The sequence below is a fragment of the Teleopsis dalmanni genome, chromosome 2, assembly GCF_002237135.1.
Source record: "Teleopsis dalmanni isolate 2A chromosome 2, ASM223713v2, whole genome shotgun sequence".
Classification (NCBI taxonomy): domain Eukaryota; kingdom Metazoa; phylum Arthropoda; class Insecta; order Diptera; family Diopsidae; genus Teleopsis; species Teleopsis dalmanni.
In genome coordinates this window covers 160,785,184-160,809,421 of record NC_051847.1, presented here as the reverse complement: position 1 = coordinate 160,809,421, position 24,238 = coordinate 160,785,184, and the positions used below count along the sequence as shown (strand labels likewise).

Here is a 24,238-nt window from a genome sequence, read left to right as displayed (position 1 = left end):
TACCTAATAAGCAATATGGTGAATAATTATCAATACTTGACAAATTTGTCAAGTTCACAGAATTACAGGATATGTTTGAAGAAATGCATTTTAATTGCATAAAAAATATATAAAATACTATTAATTATTAATATTACTATTAACTATTATAAAATAGTGAAATAAAATATAAGAAAAGAAATTATTTCTAGAAAAGTGATTATGATTAGATATAAAAGATCCATCCGTGATCGTAATCTACAACAGTAATATTTACCCATTTTATTATAATTAATCAACTAAAATTAGTTAGGAAAACTAATCTCTTTTAACTTAAATCCACGTAAAAGTAACCTGATTAGCTGCTGCAAGGATAGGGAAATTTGTTTATGCATTTTCAGGTGCTGCACACTTACACTAACTAACAAGACTCTAAAATTAGTTAGGATAACTAATCTGTCTTAACTTAAATCCACGTAGAGGTAAGCTGATCAGCTGCTGCAAGGATAGGGAAATTTGTTTATGCATTTTCAGGTGTTGCACACTTATACTAACTAACAAGACTCTAAAATTAGTTAGGATAACTAATCTGTCTTAACTTAAATCCACGTAAAGGTAAGCTGATCAGCTGCTGCAAGGATATGGTAGTTTTATTCAGGGTTGAAAATTTTAACCGTGCTTCGTGCACACACATTTGTATTGTGTACGTTTTGTTGTTGCATTTGCATTTTGCTTACTTTATTTTCGTAGTCAAAAATAATTGCTAAAAAATAGTAACAGCAATGCAACCCTGGTTTGATTATACATTTTCAGTTGCTGCACACTTACATTAATTAACAAGACATAACAAAGCAATCGCTATGGGAAAAACTGCTTCCATTTTTCAGGCAGCGGTCCATGCCTTAGAGCTATGTGCAAGAGAATGCATACGAATGGGCACCCGAGGTACCAAAATATGCATCCTTTCAGACAGTCAAGCAGCTCTAAAATCTTTAGCAAAATCCTTATTCCAATCAAAGTTGGTCTGGGAATGCTTTCAACTTCTCAACACCCTAGCATCGAGGAACTATGTTACTCTTATGTGGGTACCGGGATACGAAGGGCATGAGGGCAATGAAATAGCAGACTCCCTAGCAAAGAAGGGTGTATGTACTCCTTTCATTGGTCCAGAGCCCTTCTGCGGGGTAACAAATAGCTTATTATGTGAACGGGAGAAATGACATCTACTTGAGCACTGGAGAGACCAAACAGGCATGCGACAGTCAAAAAGATTCATTGATCCTGATCACATCAAAGTTGATGCTATCCTTAGCCTTAGCAGAAACGATATTAAAATCTACACTGAACTTCTTACAGGACACTGTAGACTTAATTACCACATGAAGATTATAGGTGTGGTAGAAAGTGACTCCTGTCGACTCTGTCATGAGGAGAAGGAAACATCAGAACATGTTCTATGCAACTGCCCAGCGGTGGCAAGACGTAGACTCAATTACCTTGGAAGCGGGATATTAGTCCCAAGTCAAATAGGTAAAATTAAGCCCACAACAATTACAAGATTTATAAACAGTCTAAAATTGTCCTAGTTGGGCCTTTAGGCGCACAATAGATCTTTTAGGTCGGGGTGCTTTAATAGCCTATTACTTAAAAAAAAAAAAGATAATATAAAATCTGAGAATTTGACAAGATATGATTTTTAATGGGATATATGATTTTTCATCATCAGATCTGATAATATTATTGTCTGAAAATACTGTTTTTGGGAATTAAACACTGTTAAAGACATAAATTACAATAAAAGAAATTGTTAATTCGACTTATTAAAAATAATAAAATACCATATATATAAACAAATTCATAGTTTTATATTTTCATATCTAAAATCTATGAATTGTGAAAAATGTTTAGTAAAATCAAAAGGTTTGTTTTTACTATCTTATTATCAGTTTTCCTAAATATAACCATAAAAATTAATATATTGTAATATTTAGTAATATTTTAGTGTTTGTGAGCACTATATATTGAAACGAAGTATGTAATAAAAAAACGCATTTTCAATATGTGTTGTTCTAATTAATATTATTAATATATAACAATATACTTTTGAATTAACAACAAAAAAAAGAACCAAAACATGGAATATTGAATATTTTTCTCCTAAGTGCAATTTTGCTTAGTTATTTATCTTGTATCTCCAGGCGGTGGCACTACCTAGATGGCGAAAAAGGAAAACAGTGGCATACCTGATAGACAACGAGTAGCAAAATAGCTTCGTTTTCACCTTAAATATTCCAATTAAATTGCTTATTAGTACCAAACATAAACATACAAACATAAAGTATCTCAGAATTGTCAACTACGCAATGAGAAACAAGCGCATCTCTCATAACCCATGGTATGAGAGTTCTTTGTGAGAGTAATATTTTACTCTTTAGCACATATTAACGTAACAGACATAACAGTGACGGAGGCCTGGACATCAAATCAAGAAAAATATCAGTTGATCTAATAACCAAAAATTTCAATATTATACCAATTTAAATAAATTACACTGGAATATAACGATCATTTCAGTTAGACAATAGCTGTACTTTCAAGCCCTGAAAGTATGCTAAGAAAATTTTTATATTATATTATAAATTACATATCTAGCGCCTCCAGGCTAGACTAAATTTGCAGAATGTGTGCAAATATATAAAACTATACATAACGATAACGGACATCTGGACAATTGCAACAGAATAAAACTTGAAAAAAGTGCACAAGCCACATGTAATATGTCATATAATGACCAATTGCATCCATTCAAAATATTATACTAAATAGACATGGTTTATGTATGTAATTTAAATCTGCTAAATATAACATGAAAACTTTTAAAAGAACTTTTTTACTGAAAAACTAATCCATGTTCTTCGACAAGACACTAACAACCGTTAGTGAGCAAATTATTTCAGACTTGGTCTTACATATAATATAATAAGATATGATAATAAATAAGTTAAATCTGGAAATTTCAATATTCAATCGACTGAGCTACTTGAACTTTTAATGGTCAACCAATCCATGGTCTTCGACAAGACATTAACAAACGTTAGTGAGCAAATAATTTCAGACTTAGTCTTACATTTCTTAACTAATGTTATAAGATATTATAATAAATTTCCTGAAGTTAAATCTGCCATTTCAATATTCAATCGACTGAGCTACTTGAACTTTCAACGGTCAGAAAACGTATTACAACGTATTACGAAAACGTATTACTTCACTAAAATACAAAAAACGAAAAATTTTGAAAACTAATTAATCCTAAAGACAACGACCACTATGAGATTAGTCCAGCAGAATAGTTGCGTTGAGAAAGTGCTTTCCAAACTTTGAAACCCAGGTTAACCAATAATCCTTGCGTACAATCAATTACATAATGCAAACACATGAAAGATACTAAGGACGAAGCAGACATGAAACACATCTGGAGTTCAACTAACTTCACTGAAACTACATCTGAAAAACATGAGAAAATGTTGAAAAATAATGCCACATATTGTCATAATCTTTCCTTGGTTAAAAAGAAAGATTAACTTAACTTTTCCAGTCTACAACTTTTCCAGTAATATTTGCTACTGTTTATCCATCATATTCTGGAACATTAACCAGACGCTATTTTTTTTCATTAGTCCATAATATTGCTCTATATATATACAAAGATATAAGCTTTCTAACACTATAAATTTAGCCATCAACAGATACCATTGATAAAGTTGACTTTTATACCTGAAAAACTTTTATTAAAGCACTTCCTCGATTAATTGTACTTCACAAACTGTAAAATTATTACATCGGACATGCTGTATCATGAAATACTTCAGTTAATCAATTCGAGCGTTTAGAACTGCAGATCGACTCCCACTACCAGTTGTATGATTTCTTGTTCGTTATAGACTTTTTTCATAAATTCTAAGTAATGACTGTACTTGAAATATGTACATGTGTTGATATTTAATTTCTCTGATCACCCGTGTCCGTAACATGTGATCTACCAAAAAGTAGTTCGGGCAGAAAAATGGATACTGATCTCCAATAATTGACATCTAATGATGATTTTTATTTGTACTACACAATTCTTACAATATGTAACATTTAAAATATTAATTTTATCTCCAATTCATATTTGTTAAGTAAAAATAATTGAATAATCTTGAATTTCATTGAAGTAATTTGTGTTTTAATTCTTGTATCCGATCGTATAGACCTACTAATCCCGAATGATTCATTAAGTAAAGATAGTTCATAGGGCTGCTATGATAGTTTGTTTTACTTATTAAGAGAGATTGCGTGGAAACGAAGATGAAAATATTGATACTTATCTATGTTAAAGAACGCAGAGCAGACAATGCTGAAGAAAGTTTTATCTCTTTTGTTTGTGTATTGTACCGAATGTGCCTTAAATCTTTTCTTTAAAAATTAATTTGAGCTTATCTTGATAATACCAAAAAACCCTCACCCTCTTAGAATTAAAACTATCTTTTCAAATATATTGGAAATATATTTTATGATTTCTAAGTTCTAAGTTTCACTTGATAAAATTAAATCTACATTATAAAATTGATTACATGATTTAAATTTTTAAGGACTTTGATATTGTAGAAGCAGCTATTAATAAATACTATACATTATAAATATTATATGTATGAATATGAGTGATTTAATAGGTAACAATATTTTCATAACTTATATTCCGAGTCACAACTTGTTATTATGATATTTGATTCTTTGCCTGTATGTTTTACATAGATTGTTATATCATCCATCGGCTTCCTATATGATGTTGAATGTTTACTATAGTAATACTATAGTTTTTCGATTCTTTTTATCAAATCTGATGTTATATGTTCGAAATATCATATTTGCAAAGGTGACTAACCAAATTTGTAAATTACATAAACGCACGCATCTACTTTACATACATGTACTCAATTAATTGATATCTCTACCTGATAAAGTATATATCGCACTTTTGTTCGATTGTTTCTAATATTGCAACAGCATTATCATAATTTTAAAATATACTTTTTATGCTATTGTATTAAAAAGTACCTTTTCAGACAAACAAATATTTATAATTTAAAACAAGTTGATATATTTACTTCAACCCAGTATTTTTGCGGAACAAATATGAATTGATCGTTGCATTATTATAGATGTACAAACATATGGAAAAAACAAAAGAAAGAAACTTAATTTCAATTCTGAAACTAATACTCGAAACACTGTGCTATTAGTTTAATAAAACAATTTATAAACGTTGAACAATTTAATATGATTGTAGTATGCTAATAAAACCAATTCAATGCGTTTATTATTTAGGTTTTTTTTTGAATATCTTGATGTAAAGCAAATAAAAAAATTTAATATACAATGAGAAAACAATTTAATAATATATAGTTAGGCATTTAGTTGTATTTGTAATTATATATATGCATATATCTCGTATATATATATATCTATATATATTCATATATATATATACATACATAGACATATATATATATATATATATATATATATTTATGTATATATACATAAGTCTATATATAAGTATATATATTGTATACGTGTATCTGCACTGTTTATCGGATTTCAATACATTCACTTTTGTTGTTTCATTGTAGCTCTATTACCTCTTCCAGTTGTGACTCTCTCAACACAGGTGTGAATTGAATAATTGATTTTTCAAAAGCCTACTCTTATTGCTGATTATTAGATTTTATCTGTCCATTTACAATAGGTAAAAAATACGGATGGGCCATTGCCTCACGCGCTGTGAGTCGTTCGACATGATCGTAACGCAATAGTTTATCCAGAAAGTCAAGTGCTTCTGGTGAAACAAGATGTTGGTTATCTGAATGTACAAATCGCTCCCATCGTTTGCGAGAATGTCGCTGTAACATGTCATGGAACCGTGGATCCAAATCAATGTTGTACTTATCTAAATAAGCGTACAGTTCTTCAGTGCCCAGCACTTTAGCAATTCGTACAAGCTGATCATAATTGTCGTGACCATGGAAGAAAGGCTCTTTTCGAAAAATCATTGACGCCAACATACAACCTAAGGACCACATATCTAATGAATAGTCGTACATTTGGTAGTCGACCAAAAGTTCTGGACCTTTAAAATAACGAGAAGCAACACGTACATTATATTCTTGTCCCGGATGATAAAATTCTGCTAATCCCCAATCAATTAGACGAAGTTTCCTGTTCTCATGATCAATCATAACATTATGCGGCTTTACGTCGCGATGCATTATACCCATACTGTGGCAGTAGTCAAGCGCCTTAAGTAGCTCAAACAGATAGTAACGAATTTCATAGTCGGTTAACGTTTGATAGAGCTGCTTGAAATCTGTATTGTTGACATGCTCAAATATAAGGGCAGGAGTACGCGAAACAGGATCTTTTACAACTGCTAATAATGTAATAATATTAGTTCCTCCACGTAAATTCTCCAGTATTTTTATTTCACGCTTGATTTTTTTCTTTTTAACAGGCTTTAAAATTTTTACGACACATTTTTCAGTAGTTGTTATATTAATAGCTTCAAACACTTCCGAATATTTGCCACGTCCCAGTTTGCGAACCAGTTGGTAATCATCCTGATTAGCCCAATCAACAACATAATTTTCGTAGTCCCAATATTCGTCCGGTTTATGTGCATTAACGTCAGTATAGACGCGAGCAGCACTAGGTAATGTCATGATAGACCTGTAAAAAATTTTTTCTTTATACTTAGTGTTATTTAAAATTAAATTATTAAAAATTATGGAAAAATAAATAAATTTGATACGAGTTATTAAGTGCAATAAAAAAAATTTAAGAAATAATGATTATCGACATAAATTTTACATGATTATGCGACAATTATAAAATTTCAAATATTGTGGCATTAACTAAAATTAATAAAATAAAAAAATCAATCGAAGCATATATCTCACGCAGTACTAATTCTAATTAATTAAGGATCATATCTACTCATTCAAAATTTAAGAAAAACCATTAAATTATTGTGTTGATCTACAAAATCTTTGGTTTACTAATACTGGAAAGACTATTATTTTCAGCACTGAAATTAAAATTGCCGTTTGATACGATATGTTAATTAACACACACTAAATTTTTGATAAAATTAATTTCGCTTTAAAAGAAATTTTATTTTTTCACAAACATATTTTTACGCGATGGTAGAAGATAATTTACGGCATCTAAACGTGCATTACAATTAAATTTCTTTGCTCGGAAAGACCGGCAGAATTTTGAAACATATTTAATTACAATGCCTTACGATTATATGACACAATCAACAATCAAAAAGTTTCATTTTAAAACTTATTTCATTATTTTTCATAATGGGATACCTTCAAAACTTGGATTATATTTAACACAAATATAAAAATTCTTTTATCCTACTTTTCGACCGCACCATTTAACCACGACAAAAAAGAAAACCAACCAGACTAACTTCCTTTTCTTTAACCATATTATAGTATGCGGAAAAAAGAAATGAAAAAAACGTAAAATCGTGTTTTTTTACACCAAATAATAGAACGAGATATATATTGGTGCTTATTATATGGAAATCAACGACCCTTTTCAATGTACTTTTTACACACTTACACAATAAAACAGTTGAAAAGCGTAAATTTTAAACGGAATCGCCCGGCTTTAAAAGCAATGTGAACTTTTTTCCTCAAAATATATTTTTTTACTGATCTAACATTAATCACACTTTTAAACTAATTAATTTATTTTCTGCTTTGACTGTCTGCTAGAAAATTGAGTTTACATTTAACATCTTAAAATCGTGCCAATATTACAGGTAGACAAATATATATCATGAAAGAGATGGACTGATTAAGCGTGACTCCTATGCTTGGAGTTGTCAGAGCAAAAAATTCTGATATTACTTTATACTGTATAGCCTGTTTTGCAATATAAGCATGCTTGGCACTTGGGTTGACAGAACAAAAATCAGAGAATATTATATAACTCATATACGAAAAATATTCAATAATACTTTATATAATAAATATTACTAAAATGTTTATATGTATCCGTATTAATTTTTGAGTCGGAGCCTATGAATTTAATGATTTTAGTATCATGTGGAGGTATTAAATTATTTTCTATAATAGTAATATGTATACAGGGTTTAAAAATTAAATTTATCTACTTGCTTCACTTTCAATTAATTAAGTTTATCACGCCTTGTTTTCACTTTGTCATTTTAAATGACAATTATAATTGACTTGTGTGGCAAATGCGTTTTCATTACATGACAAGGATGCGAATATGACATCATATGTCTACCCGTATATATTATACTGACAACATTTGACATTTAAAATGATAAAGTGAAAACGAAGCACAATATTTGATTTTTTGTAAATATGTGTAATTATCGAAACAATACGTTTTTACAATAAACCGAAAGTTGTTGTTTAGAATGTTGTTAAGTTATTGCATTTGTAGTAAATTCCTTATCAAATTCTCAAGTACATGCTCGTATTACATTATAAAATTCATAAGAACAGAACGCATATTCCCATACATGAATACATTACATATTTCAATAATTACATATTTCACTATACCAAATAAATTGCTTTTACCAAAATAAATTAAGTAGTAATATGTATATTATTAATTAAACAAATAATTACTGCCGATCGTATTTGCTGTGTTTTATAATTTAGCTAATACTTACAAACTTCAATAGATAAGGAATTTAATATAAATAAAATAAATATCTAGAAACAAATGCTGAAATAAATAAATAAATGATATTTAAATGATTTACCTTCACTTGTGAAAAAAAATATGTTTTTGTTTCAAATTTTAATCAATTTCGAAAAACTTGTATGTTTGCAAAAAAGAAAGCAAAAATGAGTAGGTGTGCAACATTATTAAATAAATAATTTCAATTCAAAAATCTTTTACGATAATTAATTGATAGTAATTCAAAATTTAAAGATTTGTTGAGTTAACATAAAGAAAGTCTTATAAAGGACGTAAATTTATAATGTATTAACATGAGAGTTTTGTTTGTTATTTTGTCATTTCAAATTATTATTGTTTTCGACAACAAATAAAGTTCAAATCAGGAAGATTTGTATGGGAATTTTGAAACCTTTAAACAGAATTGATTTTAACTTAGACAGTTGACCGTAGTACAGTGCAGTACAAGCTTGTGTTATTGTGAATAGTCTTGAGGAATGAATAAAATTTTCATGTAAAATGAAACAAAACTGTTATATGTGTATGTCAAGAGTGTAAACTATTTTTCAACCATTTATGTATTTGAATTTATTTGTAAATGAAATGCTCATATGATTTTAACGGAGATGACTGGAATTTTGCAACTTATTACTATTCAAGTGAATATAAACTGATTATTGAATTTTGTTGGTATAAAACTTAAGACAAAAATTTTTGCGAGTAAAACCTAACTGAATATTTTAGGAACTTTGTTGTTGCTTCACATGTTTTCTTTTGTAAATTGCGAGTATTTTTTTACTACTCTGAAAGAAAAAATTACGGCTATTGACACGCATGTATAAACCGTTATTTGTTGCTAAAATTTAAGTTTGCTACTTTAACTGTATTAGCGTCTTACCCAAATATGCAAAAACAAAAAATTCTTGTTTGTTTCTAGAAACAGTTACTTATAATCAAAATTAATACAACATTTAAAATCATGTTCATTATTATCATATATGCATTTATATTTTCTTTAGTTCAATTTTGCTTACTAATGCCTTTCTGAAAATTTTGGTTAAAATACATCTACCACTAGACGCGCAGTCTGACCAATAAATTTATTCCTGGTGCACACTCTATATATGTAATACTCTTTGTTGTAGGCAAACCAATTCCATTCCAGTGCTCTGAAAACCCTTCCCTTTCAATTCTCACCCAACCTTTATATCTCCACCTTCAGTCACCATGTCATTAATTTTCACAGCCTTCATCCATAGAATTGACAAATTTATAGAATATATGCAGAATATGATGCAATATATAATGTAAAGCATAACACAAAATCAATCAGTAACGGAAATGTTCATGAAAGAACTCGTATATTACTCAAAAATACCATCGATCATTAGGAAGTGGAGCAATACTGAGAAAAATATATATAAGCTTCTTTCAATTTATATGCCTACAGAATAAATAAAATTGTTTTTACTGCTATTTATTGACCCCCCGAGGTTTAGCATTTCCTCCGCTCAATTCAAAAAACTTTTTCTGTCAAAAAGCAAAGTGAAAAGTGTTGGTGCAATAGGGCCCAGGTGTTTTCTTAGACGTTACTCAGGACTTTGACAAAGTCTGACAAGAAGGCGTTTTATACAAGGTCATAAAGTTCGAAGGGCAGCGCATTCTAGAATCAAAGACTACAAGACAATCAGGTCTGACTACGTTGCCCAAGTTTATGTGCAGTGATTTCACGAAGTCTGGTTTGATTTTGACGTCTGTAAGTAACTGTCCCAAAACACTTTCGGCGCAATCCTGAGACCCACCATTACTAAAAGAAGAATTTTGAGCCGGTTGCTGGAATCGTGACAAATTACAGCTGTTTTCAGCGTTGTATGAAACCGCTTTATCATTTTCGTAAAGTTGGTAGGCAGTTATGCGCCTATCCTTTATCCCTAATAGTTTTGTTATTTTCATAAATATGGGGTCCTGAATTGACGTCATAGGTGTGTTGTGACTGCTTCCGGCGTGTCAATATGCACCACCCAAACATCGATGAATATTACTGTCACTTCTTATGCTGTGATGCCCACTAATACTGGCTCACAAGTTTAAGTTGTCTTGCTCGTCTAGGAAATGAGCAAGACTCAAGTTGTACTAGAACGCATATGCGAGTGGTTTATGGTCAGTGCATATAATAAACGCGAGAGCGACGAATATCGGAAATATTGGACGGCTTGATAAATCGCTGTCAGCTCTTAATCATACACACTGTACTTCATTTGACCTCGGCTCAACTTTTTCGAGTGGAAGGCTAATAATTGATGCACTTCCATTGCTTTTACTTACCATATATAATGGCCTAGTCCAACAGTTTTTGTATGGTTGACAAATACTCGCTTGTACTAAAAACTGGACGTCTTTCTTCGCTTCTTCAAGTTTGCTACCAATTACGCGTCTCGAACATGGGTAAGATGGTGGTTATATTACATTGATTCCCGCTCATTGTTGCCAGATCACGGTACTCATGCAACAGCTCGGCGTACTTCGTACCTATGCTGCATCCGCGCAACTCCATCACGGTACTCATGCAACAGCTTGGCGTACTTCGTACCTATGCTGCATCCGCGCAACTCCATCACGGTACTCATGCAACAGCTTGGCGTACTTCGTACCTATGCTGCATCCGCGCAACTCCATCTTTTGCAAGTTGGTAGTGTCACCTTTAGCTATCACCGTTATTTTATTGTCAACCAGTCGTTTTCCTTTCATGTCCAATAGGTTAGGAAATTGGCACATACGACAGGACATCTGAAGTCTGCAATCACGAAAGTCAATGAGAAATCCTTACGCAGCCAAAGAGATAGCTGAAGAAGTTTCTCCACATGGAAATGCCGTTGGTCGTACCTATATCTCTAAAGCTAAGTCGATGTATTTATTTGCTGCCTTTGTTGTGGCTCAACGATGGCGAAGAAGCGGTTAGTTTTTTATTTCGAATGAGGAGAATACCGCAAAATTGTAAGGCTATCTGAAATGGCAGGCATTATGTCAGAAACTGGAGTGGAGTCAGCACCGATTTGGATGGCAGTTTGATTGGGAACGTGTTCGACTGCATTCTTTCGACGAACGCCTACCCTACTGTTGACAGGAGCTCATATCAAAACAACTCAACCGTTATTCGATTTAGTCAAAGATCTGACAAACGTATATAATATATAGGAAGTTAAACTTAGTAAGTAAGCAGGGGAAACGTACTATAAGCTCGTTTATCGCATATGCAATATATGTACGTATTGATACCAAGTGGTACCTCAAACTACCTGTTAGGTTTTGATATTGCACACCATTCATCCCTGTCTTTCCTTCATCTGTTTTGGGAGACTATTCTTTGCAAACTTGTTCACTTGAATTTAATGGAATCTTTGCATCGATATGCAAGGGTCTACAAGATTTTCTCATTATATTTTACTTAGGTCATTTTAATTTGCGATATGTTTGATTGAAATTCTATCCCCAGGCAATACTGTAATAGTCTTTCATATCGAATGATTTTGATAAATCATTTTTTAATGGTTTTGATTATGTTTGTTATTTATTGCGATTATTATTATTATTATTATTTTTTTAGGTTTCCAAACCTAAAAAAATGGCTGGGCGTTAAGAAATTTGAGTCGAATGTAGAAGTCATTACCGAAACAAACGCGTATTTTGAGAGCTTAGAGAAAACCTATTATTTGGAGGGAATAAGAAAATTAGAAAAACGCTGGACTAAATGTATCGAGCTAAAAGGTGATTATGTAGAAAAATAAAATGTTTATTTGCCGAAAAAAAATTTGTTTTATTCAAAAAGTCACTGACTTATCAAACCGCTCTCATATGTTTTCTTCTAAATACAGCTGCTCTGCCCACGTCATGTTGCAATCAGATTTTTGTGCTTACCCTAGACCAGTTTAACAGGGCAATTCTTGACTATATTGACTATATTTTAGCTCACTCAATCTTTAGAAACATGTTTTGTATTCTAGCAAATATCTTAAAAGTTTGTTTCTGTTTATTTTCAAATACGAAGTGAAAGATGAGCTATTAAGTATATCTTTCGATTGTCAACTAAGAATTTGTGTTTTTCGTATGTAAATTCTTAATTCTTCTTTATATAAAATAAAACTTATAAAAACTAAAATAAGTTATTTTTAAGCTGTAATATTAAAACAGTGTTTTTGCCACTGATGTGCTTAATGCAGCAATAGGTGCTGTCCTTTTTTCATGAAATGAAATTAAATTTAGAAACAAATCATTTATGTATATATAATAATAATTAAACATATAAATTGCAGCTTTTCATCAAATTCTATATAAATAAAATTAAGTTAGATAAACTAGCGATTAACAGCTGTCATTGATTTCCCATATGAATGCAATAGCACAAAACAGTTTTTTTATCACGAATAACGAATGACGAGACTTTTTATGAAAGACTTTTGTGTGAGAATAGCAAAACTTTTTCAAATTGCCTTTCGTTCTAAGTTTCAAAAACATTTCGGGAGACATTTAATTATCTTTGCCAGGATTGTCCTGTAAGTGATACATACCATAGGCAAATATAATCAATCTGAATAATATCATTGCATAACATTAATGCTAATTGTAAATAAAAATTAAATACATTAACGTTACTTTTTATTTCAAATTTTGCGAAACACTAATGATAGTTTAAGGATGAGAATATTTGTATAATATAAAGTATAAAAAAACATTGTTCTTATATACAGATTTGTGGTTAATATTAATATAGTGTATGTGTTATAATATAGTATATTTATCATATATTTATTCCTTTTGTATAATGTATTGAAATTGAATTCAGCTGGTAAATGTAACAAATAAAATGGATATCTAAATTACTTATTGCATACAATTTGTTTTATTGCTCATATACACTGTAAATCCAATTTTCAATAATCTATTTACATACATGTTTGTTTACTTACACGATTGTATGCACCAGAAACAAAAATATTTATTTCAAAATTGAACTGCAATAATACAATTATGTACAAATTCAAATGATTTTAAATTGGCTCAAATATATATTACAATATAGAACTTAAAAAATTAATCCAATGTATTATTTGATAGAATGTCTTATATAAATATAGCAGAATTTAGTATTATATTTTTAAAGAAAAAACCATGCTTAAAAACTGTTCGTAATGAATAGTAATGACCCCATCCAAATCTGTGTCATGTTGTCTGAATGCAGATGTTAAAGTCTAAAAGGAGATGTGAAAGTTTGAAAAATTATACACATTATAAAAATATTTAAACTTACATAAAGTACAATGCAACACTGAATAAAATCATCAAATAATATTGTTCCTTTACCAAATCGGTCAAATTTGCGCAAGAGAATATCAATAAGATTATCAGATAGGCGGTATCCGAATGATGTCAAAGCAGTTTTTAATTCGTGCTTGTCTATATTTCCAGAATTGTCGCGGTCAAAGGAACGAAAGCAATTTTGCCAGTCAGTCACATATTTCCATAAAGCCCCAAAATCTTGAAAAGACACAGTTCCTTTATTTTCTCGATCAAACATCCCTATCATCAAACGGACCGTTTCAGGATTAAAAGGACTCCAGGTTCCATTAGACAATGCTAACTGCAACTCGTCAGCAGAGATGTGACCACTACGGTCAACGTCAACACTACAATATCGACAACGTTATAGAGTATACGATAAAACGATATAAATATACCTTTGAAAAACATTCCATAAAAACTGTTGATCTGGAATTGACCCCGATTGGTATGACATTTTCAAATTGTATTATAATAACAAATCAGGAAAACAAAATTTTTTCATACGACATTAAAATCAAATAATTCGTCACCATGAAAATTCATGCAGTGTTTACATTCACAAGCAATGCTTGTAAAGCTGTTTATATTCGGGTTGTACAAGGTTAATTTGCCATTATATTTGCCACACACCAACAATTTTTTTATAGTTTTCGCCGATATGTAGATTTTTCTATTGTATTTGAATTTTTGTACACTTTCTATTAAGTTTGATTAGAAGATTTATGTTGCCATGCTTAACATGGTTCAAACAAATGTAAACAATAATTTATTTTATTTTATTTTTTTTTATTTTTAAAATTTTTAAGTAACTAATGTAATATGTAATGGGATCGCACACGAAAAAATCACCACGATGCCAGTAGAATGTTTGGTCATAGCAAGTATGCAATTGCTATTTAACACTTTTCTTTTCTGTGCTACTATTCTGCACATGTCGATATGTCACACTTGAATGTGTCATAATATTTTCTAAGCATTGATGTGGGTAAACTATTTTAGTGCCGCCGCAATTAAAATAATCAAGAAATATCATTGTTAATTATAGTAAAATATTTTGTGTAAGTAGTTTTAAAAATCATTAATAAAATGCAGAATTGATACTGAGCTCTAACAGCTTACACAAAAATTGTCATTTTTTATAGTCTCGGCCTATACAAGAGCACATTTCTTCCGGCTAAGTTTTTAAAATAAAAGAAATTTATAATATCGAAAAAATGTCTGATTCCTAAAAATCCTGTAGTAATTCAGGATAAAGGAATAAATTTATTATTATTACATAATAAATTTATTGCACCATAAAAAATGTAAACAAGAAATAAATCCCTTATACCATGTTTCTTGGTACGCTGGTCTCATTCAGGCAGTTTTGCTCACTTAGCTTTCACATACATGAGCTCTTTATAAATAAATCAACACATTTAAGGCGAAAATTGTTGAACGCAATTCTTCAAAATTAATTTACCAAAATTTGATATATGTGTCATATGTAAAATGTAAACAAAGAAGAGTTGAGCTGAAACAAACGTACTGAGAAAGTAAGGATTTTATAAAATCTTTGATTTTATTAATTGAATATATTATAGATAAATTATATATATGTAAGGTCTTTTCTTTTGTAAGCATATCGTAAAAAAATAAATAAAGAAGGATTACTTTCGATGGCAACTTTGAACAAAATGGAGATTTGTACAAAACACGTAATAAAATTTAAAGTTGAAATATCGAAAATGAATAATAATTTGCCATCATTGCTGAGAATATTTATTTACATGATTGTGAATAAAACATAATTTTTTATGCCTTTTAACAGTAAAACAATAAATAGAAAAAATTAATGTATTTGTTGCGAACAATGACAATACGAAATACGAATAATTAACGAAATCATTCCTTGTCAGTTCACTGGAAATTTCGTATATACTTCCAAAATCGTTCACAATAGACGAATTTTAAGTCTTGGCAACCATGTTATTTGATCTGCTTATTGTTATTATATAGACGATGCCACATGTTTGCAGACAAGGTATGCGTGCTTCAAAATCGCACCGTCTATATTCAAGTTTGCATACCAAATTTTTTTTTAATTATTTGTTAAGTCTGCACACATGTCTTCTTGTGTATATCGAAATCTGCAGACTTGTAAAATAATTGAAAAAGTTGTAGACATTTATTTTCTTTAAAAGAAGCAAATTTAAAAAAAAGTGCTACAAACAATTATTTAAGAAGTTTATATATTTTAAAATTATTTTGTGCTAAAACATTTTTTAAGTAAGTTTTTATATTTTAAAAATTATTTTGTGAATAAAAATATTAAAATGCAAAAATTTTTGTTTTTATAAATTAAATATGGAATAGATATTTAAAAAATTGGTTGATCAGTTTTATTTTTTTCGAAGTATTCGTCATGATGGTCAATACATTTTTGCATTCCATTAAACCCATTTTAGAAACAGTTTTGCCACTTAAGTTGGTATCTTCAAAACCAGGGTTTTAAATGTTGCAACGGTCTGTTTCGTCGTGAAAAAACGCTTGTCACGCATTGTTTTCTTAATATTTATGTGGAAGCTCATATTATCGTGATGGAAGATGAACTTTTTTCGACGGTTGGGATTCCTCAATTCTCCGAAGACTTTCGGTAAACAAATGGTCGTTTACTACTCAAAATTACCCATTTTATGTTATTCAATTGGTGCAGTTGCGACATAACCGGCTTTTCTGAGAAAACATACCAGCATTTGCTTGGATTTACTTCACCCGTGGACATTTTTTGACGAATTTTGTTCACTTTGGAAGACTCAAACGGTAGTTTGCGCTTTTATTTCGGGCTCATAGGCATTGATCCATGATTTGTCACCTGTCACGATGTTATGTGTTTAAAACTATCTCGGCTATATTTTTTTAGAAATTTCTTAAACCAATTTGGCAGTTAAATGTATATGTAAAATTTAATGTGTGGTTTCACTAATGTATTGATGTAATATTTCATCACCAAATGTCGAACTAAGTTGAGCCATGAATTCTTTTCTAGTTGATCCGCGTCACACGAAAATATTCATTATTAAATTCCATTTTTTCGCAGAAACACAATTTAGCATCGATCTAAATAACAAAACATTAATGCTAGAAAATGTCAGACTTACGAACACAAATATCAAAATGTTGGCTAAGCGCAGCACTTAAACGGCAGCCTACGTACAACCTAATTTCAACATCTATGATGTGAGATAGATGCTGAAAAAAAGACAAAGTCTTAAGTTAAGTAAAAATTTTAGAAACCAGAATCTGTTTTAAAAAAGAGCAGAGTGGGTACATGTGTAAAAAAGTTAAATACAACAAATTTAAAGATCAGCATGAACGATACTAAATACATTCATCACCTAACATTCATCTTTTTCATATCTTTATTCATAATACAGCACTAACATGACGCATGGTCGCGCTCAAATGTGTCTTTAATAACAATACCAGAATTTCGCACCCTTTTATTTGCTGATTTGTATTGTATACTGAACCTAAAGATCATATATGTGCTATTTATTGAGACGCATTCGGAAAGACAGTTGTTTAAATAGTGGACACGCAACCCTTGCTACCCCAAAGCCCGATGAAAACCAGCTGCAAATGTTGTTTGGATCTCATACAACTGAACTTGATATTATAATATAACTTTCTCAGTATTTTTAGCATTTTTTGAATACTCCATAATTACTTAACTAATAATTCATAGCTTCTATGTCATTTTGTTTCATTTTCGACAAATAACTTTAAGAAATTTGTCAAAAAACATTTTTCACAGTTGAATACGCACGTCTGAGGCACAATATTTTATTATCGTCGAATCAAGTTTGTCGTTAATGTAATACACCAGTAAATACTAAAAATTCAAAAAAGATTTTCTTATCGTTTTTTTCGTCGTGCAGTTTACATGTTTTGAAAAGTGAAAACACTATTAAATTTACTTTTAATTTCCAACCTACGTTTTTAAGTTTCACCTTTTTCAATTTTAATCTTCATTTTTTCTTTCATGTTCTCACTGTTTGCTTTTGAAATCAGTTTTTTTTATTTTTTTATTGATATTATCTTTGCTGTTTTAAATTGCTCTCAGACCGAAACGTCATGCGATGTGTCAGATAGTTTTCTTTTTGCAGATTGAAACATTTTTAGTGTCCTTTTAATGTCGAATTATGTAATTTAAATTTGTAAGGAAATAATAAAAATATATATTATAAAATATATATTATATATTTCATGCGGTTGTGTAATACATTATTTTTATGTATACTATGTAAGTATATACAAAAATAATCAGACAAAAATACTTACATTTATTACTAATAATAGGCGCAAATTCTGACATTTATTATTTATTATTATTATGATTTTAAATTTTTCTTAATATTTGAATTTACAATGTAAACAAAAATTTTAAATATAACATGACCATCAGTCTGTATACCATGATCTTCATATATTACGTATGATCTTGTGAACGGTGTATAATGGAAATGTCATTCAGGTTTGTTTGCATGTTTATTTATCTAAAATGCAGCCATAAATTTAATCAATTACAGTTTTGGTGGTGTTATTAGCAAATACTTTTATACAATTGTTTTTCTTTAATATGGGGAATGATTTTTTAAAAACAATCAAAAGCGATTTAAAAAAAGCCAAAAGTTGTTTAGTAGGTTTGAACGAAAATATCAATCATTTAATTGGCAGTAATAAGGATTCCAGGTAAAGACATTATATCTTACTAATTCGTTTTTTAAAATGTCATTTAAGTTCAAATATAAAAGGCATTATACATCTCATAATTACAATAGATTTGTTTTATATAAGTTTTTTAATGTTTACCAAACAAAACTTGAAAAAATGGATAATGTTGTAAACTAGAATGTGTTTGAATTTGGATCACTAAGATAAACCAAGAATCATATACCAAGATAAACGAATACTACAAATTTTTGTTTTAAATTCTAGAACTCAAACCGGCATAATATTATTCATATAACGCTCGTATTCACAATTTCTGTGTTTAGTTCAGAAATATTTTTATAATTTGTTTTATGTATGATAAAAATTAAAATGCATAACTGTATTTTATTGTGATTCTATGAATTTTTGTGAAGCTGAATGCAATCATCAGTCTTCGTCACTTAATGTTGGCAGCTACGTCCCTAAAACTTGTCTAGTTAAAAGATCATGTTGTGTTGATAGACCATACGCTACATACATATTGAAAAAATAGGCTGGTGTTGTGGGTCATAATTGGAGATTATTATTTTCGAAGAATGTAACCAGTTGGGGAAAGTATGCATTAAGTTAGTATATTAGCCGTGGCTTGGGCTGTATATTTTATGATTGTGTCTCTAGCGGGAGAGAAAAAAATATATATTGTTCAAATTTATAAAAATTATAGGACGAAATAGTGATTATAATACTTATTAAATAGAAAAGTATTAACTTTTTACTTGCGTCAATTCTGACAAAAATTCTGTCTTTAAGCTTAGGCAGAACAAGGATCCCAGTATATTTTATTTTCCTTTCCTCCAAAATAACACGCAAATATTGCCGTTTATTTTTGCTTTGTAATATAAATATAAACATGTTTTTTGGCACTCCAATATTTTAAGGTAGAAGCGGTTTGAATAAAATTCAGTAAGGCAATTTTTTTCTATTCTCTACATTAATTTTTATTTTATATAGAAATATATTGATTAACTAAGCTTTTCTGATTTTATATTAATATATCTATTTTTTACAGATATGAGAGACAAAATCAAACATACAGTAAAAGAAGTAGCAGAGATGCTTTAGGATCAAAAATGGTTGAATATTCGCCCACTGTTAAAAGGCAATGCTCTGATACAAGATCAGTATTTAATAGGTTAACTGTTACGAACTCCAATTCAGTTGGTGAAGAACATAAACAACGTCTTAATTCTCGTATAATTCGGGAATTACCAACCCGCCAACAAGTAGTTGAAGCTCAAGGAACTGACTCTGAAACTCGAGCCCGTCATCGACGCATGTTTGGTTCATTACTTGGAACCCTACATAAATTTTGTCAAGAAGAGACTCGGTTAAAGCAGAAGGAAGAAAAAAAAAACCAAATTGAAAAAAAAATTGAAGCGCAAGTACTTCAGGAACGTGAAATAATGGAAAAAGAACGGGAATTTTTACTGACGGAACGTAAACGTAAACTTGTGGAAATAAAAGTACTAGAAAAAAAATTCGATAGATTAAAAGATTTTCAAACTTGGGAGTCATCGATGAATCGAACAAAGCACAATATTAAAACTAAAAGTAAACCTCACATATATTATAGACCCAGAGTTATGTCAAAAAAAACTGAAAAACTTGTTGAACAGTGTCAAAAAGCCATTGAAACAGCAATAGAAAATAAAAGACAGCATTTAATGGACTCACTTCACGAAATTGACAAGTCTGAAGAAGATATAGATACTTTTTATAAATCTAATAGCAAAAACCAGCTTGATAAAACAACTAATAATGCTGAAAATAGCCAATCATCCACGCTAACTATAACTAAAGATGTTTGACTATTTTAAATAAATTATATAGAAAACAACTAGTCTTAAGTTTTTATTTCAGTTTATATGAAGAAAGAATAAATGTAACTCAATTTATATTACATATTTGCATTATTAAAATATTTTATGTATCAATTAAAGCATATATATTACTATATATTAACGATATATTAAGTTTATTAAAATTAGGTGCGTCATGAAAAACAGTGATCTGGACCTTTTCTGCTGAAACGGTATGAATCTTAGACAGAAGTTTAATTCAATGGTGGGCGTGCGTAAAAATTTCTGTTTAAGTTGGCAGCATTTTATTAAAACAAAAACCTATTGAGTTGTCCGGTTAAGTTATCAGTCTTGTGGTAAATTTGCTGACAGTTCACAGCTGATTAAGAAACCATACTGCAAAATTTAATCTCCATTTCAATTATTCCTGTCGCAATTGTGAAGATGATAATGAAAGTGCTTCAAATCTGCTTTGTTATTGCTCAGGACATGCGGGCAGCGATTAATTGTTTTATAAGCTTCATTTTATGAGGATCTTAGCCAACTTCAAAGCTTCTTATACGGTAACACAATTGATAAGACTAAGTGAATCTTTATGATCGCCGCTATAACTTAATCTAACCTACGCTGAATTGAAGTACTCTTCTACGTTTTAGCTGGAGAGGATCATATAGACTGATGTCTTTGCTAAAGATAGTTAAACTGGAGTCCTTGATCACGTTACATATCAACTGTTTACACACCTATTTGACATACAAAATATCACAATCAACCAAGTAATTTTTTTCTTGCGTGCCGCACAAGTGGACAAACGATGAATCAATCAGGAACTCATTTCTAAAGTCACTGTTGATATGGATTTCGACTCTACATACGAATATAATGTTGATACTAACTCGCTTTCTCCAATTCGCCATATCACATGTCATGGTATTTAAGGATTTTCCAAAAATTCGAATAAAGGAAGTTATTCCAAATTTAGAAATTAGAACATTTCGCAAATTCGAACTACCCGAAAAATCAAGTGATTCTAATTTACGAGCTTCAACTGTATTAATATATATGCATTTATAAATATATTATTTTTATTATGTTGTTAGATATGGAAATTTTGTAAAAGTTTTTATTTTTCGTCTTTAAAAAAGATGAAATTTCAAACGAAAACCTAAATTAATTATGAAAAAACATTAAAGGGCATAATTATTACACAAAAATGTTTTATTTGATATATAATATACTAAATTAATGAGATAATAGTAAATATAATTTTCACCTAAAATAAACCCCAAACTCAAGGGACATGTTATAGTCAAGAATGTAAAAAAAATACATGCATTTATAATGCTAACAACAACAACGCAAACAAGTACCTTAATACCAAAATACAAAACGATTAAAAATATACATTTTATGCCCAGCAAATATTGGCGTTTAAACACAATTCACACAAAATTTTTACGAATGCCAAGATTATCCAATACGGCAATCAATACATTCGGTCATTGTTATACATGCACTGATTCATAACACTCGAGTAATAATAAGTACTTATGAGTACTTTTGCTTGTACGATACTTAACTAACAAAATTATGCGCACTCCTGTGATTGTGATTCCTTAGCACCGGTACTGGTTAAGAAAGATACATATGAACCATCTCTGTAGTGAGTATGATTTTGTAATAGAATATTGAGTAATTTGGCAATTTTGCAAATAATTTAAGTTGTTCTAGATATTTTTTGCAACTTTCGATATTTATTTTCAGTCGTTTTCATTTTGACACAAAGCCAGAATCAACATATCTTTTCGACGTACTGAGTTATTTGGCATTAATAGTATTTGCCAAATGTGTATAAATTCGCGAATGTAAAAATTATATAAAGAAATAATTTATTCCACAAATATGGAAAACCATTTGCGAAAGATCAGATAAAATCAAATAAGCTTATTTGCTCATAACAATAGGTGTGTTCTACTGCTCCAAAGTGCGACATAAATCAAAACTCTTTTGCTAAACTCTGTTACTAGGATATTGGTATTATTGCAATATATCATATTCTAATGCAGAGACCTCATCACAAACCTGAACACAGATGAGGAACTACTCGATGTCTAGTTAAAGGTAAAACGAACGCAAAAAAACAAACGTATCAAAATCATTATATCGGCAAAAAAGTTCTGCTGTTGGGCGTATGATAACATAGAATCCCATTGTAAAACACCGGATCGGACAAATCTTTACAGACGGTGCAGTAAGAAAGGCCATCAGACTGTAAACTGTAAGAATACTGAAAAGTACATGTTATGCGAAAGAGCGTATGCAGCTAGTAGCGTAAAATGTCAAGCGGTGTGTATAAAAAGGATGTGAAAGTACTACAGCAAAATGTCAACCATTGCAAAGCTGCACAAGATATTCTCTGGAAAACAGTAAACGAAAATAATGTGGTTATAGTCCTACTATTAGAACCATACACTAACATTTAGTCGCAAAATTGGATGATAAATTCAAAAAAACAAACAGGGATCTGTATAGTTGGTGGAAAAATTCTCTTTAATACGATGCCAACGCTTGACAAAAAATACTCATAGGCGAAACTGGAGGGTTTCTATCAAATGAACTGTTATTCCCATTAAGGTGATCTAGCTTAGCTAGAGTTTAGAGGGAAGCTTCTCATTACAGAAGATTTTCAAGCTTGGTCAACAATTTAGGCCACATATAGACAAATCTATCTATACATACAGTGATCACAGAGCTATAATGCTGGAAGTATGCAGCACATTAAGACACTATGAAGTGCAAGAAGTTTTTTCTAAAGTATGGTAGGATGCTAATGTTTCCAATACAACAGCGGAAGATATGGTGAAATGAGTTACTTCAAAAATGGAAAGTGCGTGCGATATATCTAAGCCAAAAAGCAGATTCACTGATAAACGACAAACTGCTTAATTGTTTGCTGGTGGTCTTCGTATAGTTGATATACGCAGAGTCTGTGTAAAGGCGCAAAGAGCTAGAAACCGCACAGCTTTTAATGAGCTACACGCAGAGTACTGCTTGCAAAAACAATTTTCTTAAAAAAGCAAATGAACAGACTAAATCGATGTTTTAGGCACATACAATCCTGACAATGCTAACGTAAATCCATGGGGTCTGGCTTACAAAACCTCAATACAAAAAGTATAAGAACTAAGGTTTCCATAGCTCGGAAAATGCAGCCTTCATACAAAAACTTTTGATAATGGAAGATAGTTGATTAATTTCGCCGTGGATGGAAACATGGTGGTTAGTAGTACTAGATTCCAGTACTAGCTGAGCTGTTTAAAACTAATTGTGAAATTTGTGTGCTTTGTGCTTTGCCCAATCCAAAAAATGTGATCCTACAAACTGCCGTAAATATCATGGGTTCAGTTTTGTAAATATCTCTTGTCAACTAACTGATTCGACCTTATCAAATCTTTCAAATCTTGCAAACCTTTCAAACTCTACACCAGATATTGACAATGAGTCAAATCCTTGAGAAAATCCAAAAAAAGCAAATCGCCACACATATATATTTGTTGATTCAAAGTCGCTTTTAACACTACGACTAGAAGCAC

The 24,238-nt window shown here is 30.4% G+C and overlaps 3 protein-coding genes across 4 annotated transcripts; 1 reads left to right on the top strand and 2 right to left on the bottom strand.

The window, feature by feature from the left end:
• Window positions 1-5,548: 5,548 nt before the first annotated feature.
• On the bottom strand, window positions 5,549-7,871 carry LOC119682849 (casein kinase II subunit alpha). 2 transcript variants are annotated; one of them, XM_038096373.1, is made up of 2 exons: window positions 7,654-7,871; window positions 5,549-6,744 (listed from the first exon to the last, which is right to left on the bottom strand). In XM_038096373.1, the coding sequence occupies exon 2, from the start codon at window positions 6,735-6,737 to the stop codon at window positions 5,727-5,729; it is 1,011 nt and encodes a 336-aa protein (XP_037952301.1). In that variant the 5' UTR covers window positions 6,738-6,744; window positions 7,654-7,871; the 3' UTR covers window positions 5,549-5,726. The 2 variants fall into 2 exon arrangements, with proteins under 2 accessions (XP_037952301.1, XP_037952302.1); XM_038096374.1 differs by lacking the exon at window positions 7,654-7,871 and adding an exon at window positions 7,395-7,509.
• A 5,737-nt stretch (window positions 7,872-13,608) lies between these two features.
• Window positions 13,609-14,736, bottom strand: LOC119682848 (programmed cell death protein 6). The gene is made up of 3 exons (XM_038096372.1): window positions 14,487-14,736; window positions 14,060-14,435; window positions 13,609-14,000 (listed from the first exon to the last, which is right to left on the bottom strand). Exons 1-3 carry the CDS (start codon window positions 14,543-14,545, stop codon window positions 13,899-13,901), a joined length of 537 nt encoding a protein of 178 aa, XP_037952300.1. The 5' UTR covers window positions 14,546-14,736; the 3' UTR covers window positions 13,609-13,898.
• Window positions 14,737-18,655: 3,919 nt separating this feature from the next.
• On the top strand, window positions 18,656-21,687 carry LOC119682847 (pinin). The gene is made up of 2 exons (XM_038096371.1): window positions 18,656-18,825; window positions 19,856-21,687. The coding sequence occupies exons 1-2, from the start codon at window positions 18,713-18,715 to the stop codon at window positions 20,652-20,654; spliced, it is 912 nt and encodes a 303-aa protein (XP_037952299.1). The 5' UTR covers window positions 18,656-18,712; the 3' UTR covers window positions 20,655-21,687.
• The last annotated feature ends 2,551 nt before the right edge of the window (window positions 21,688-24,238 follow it).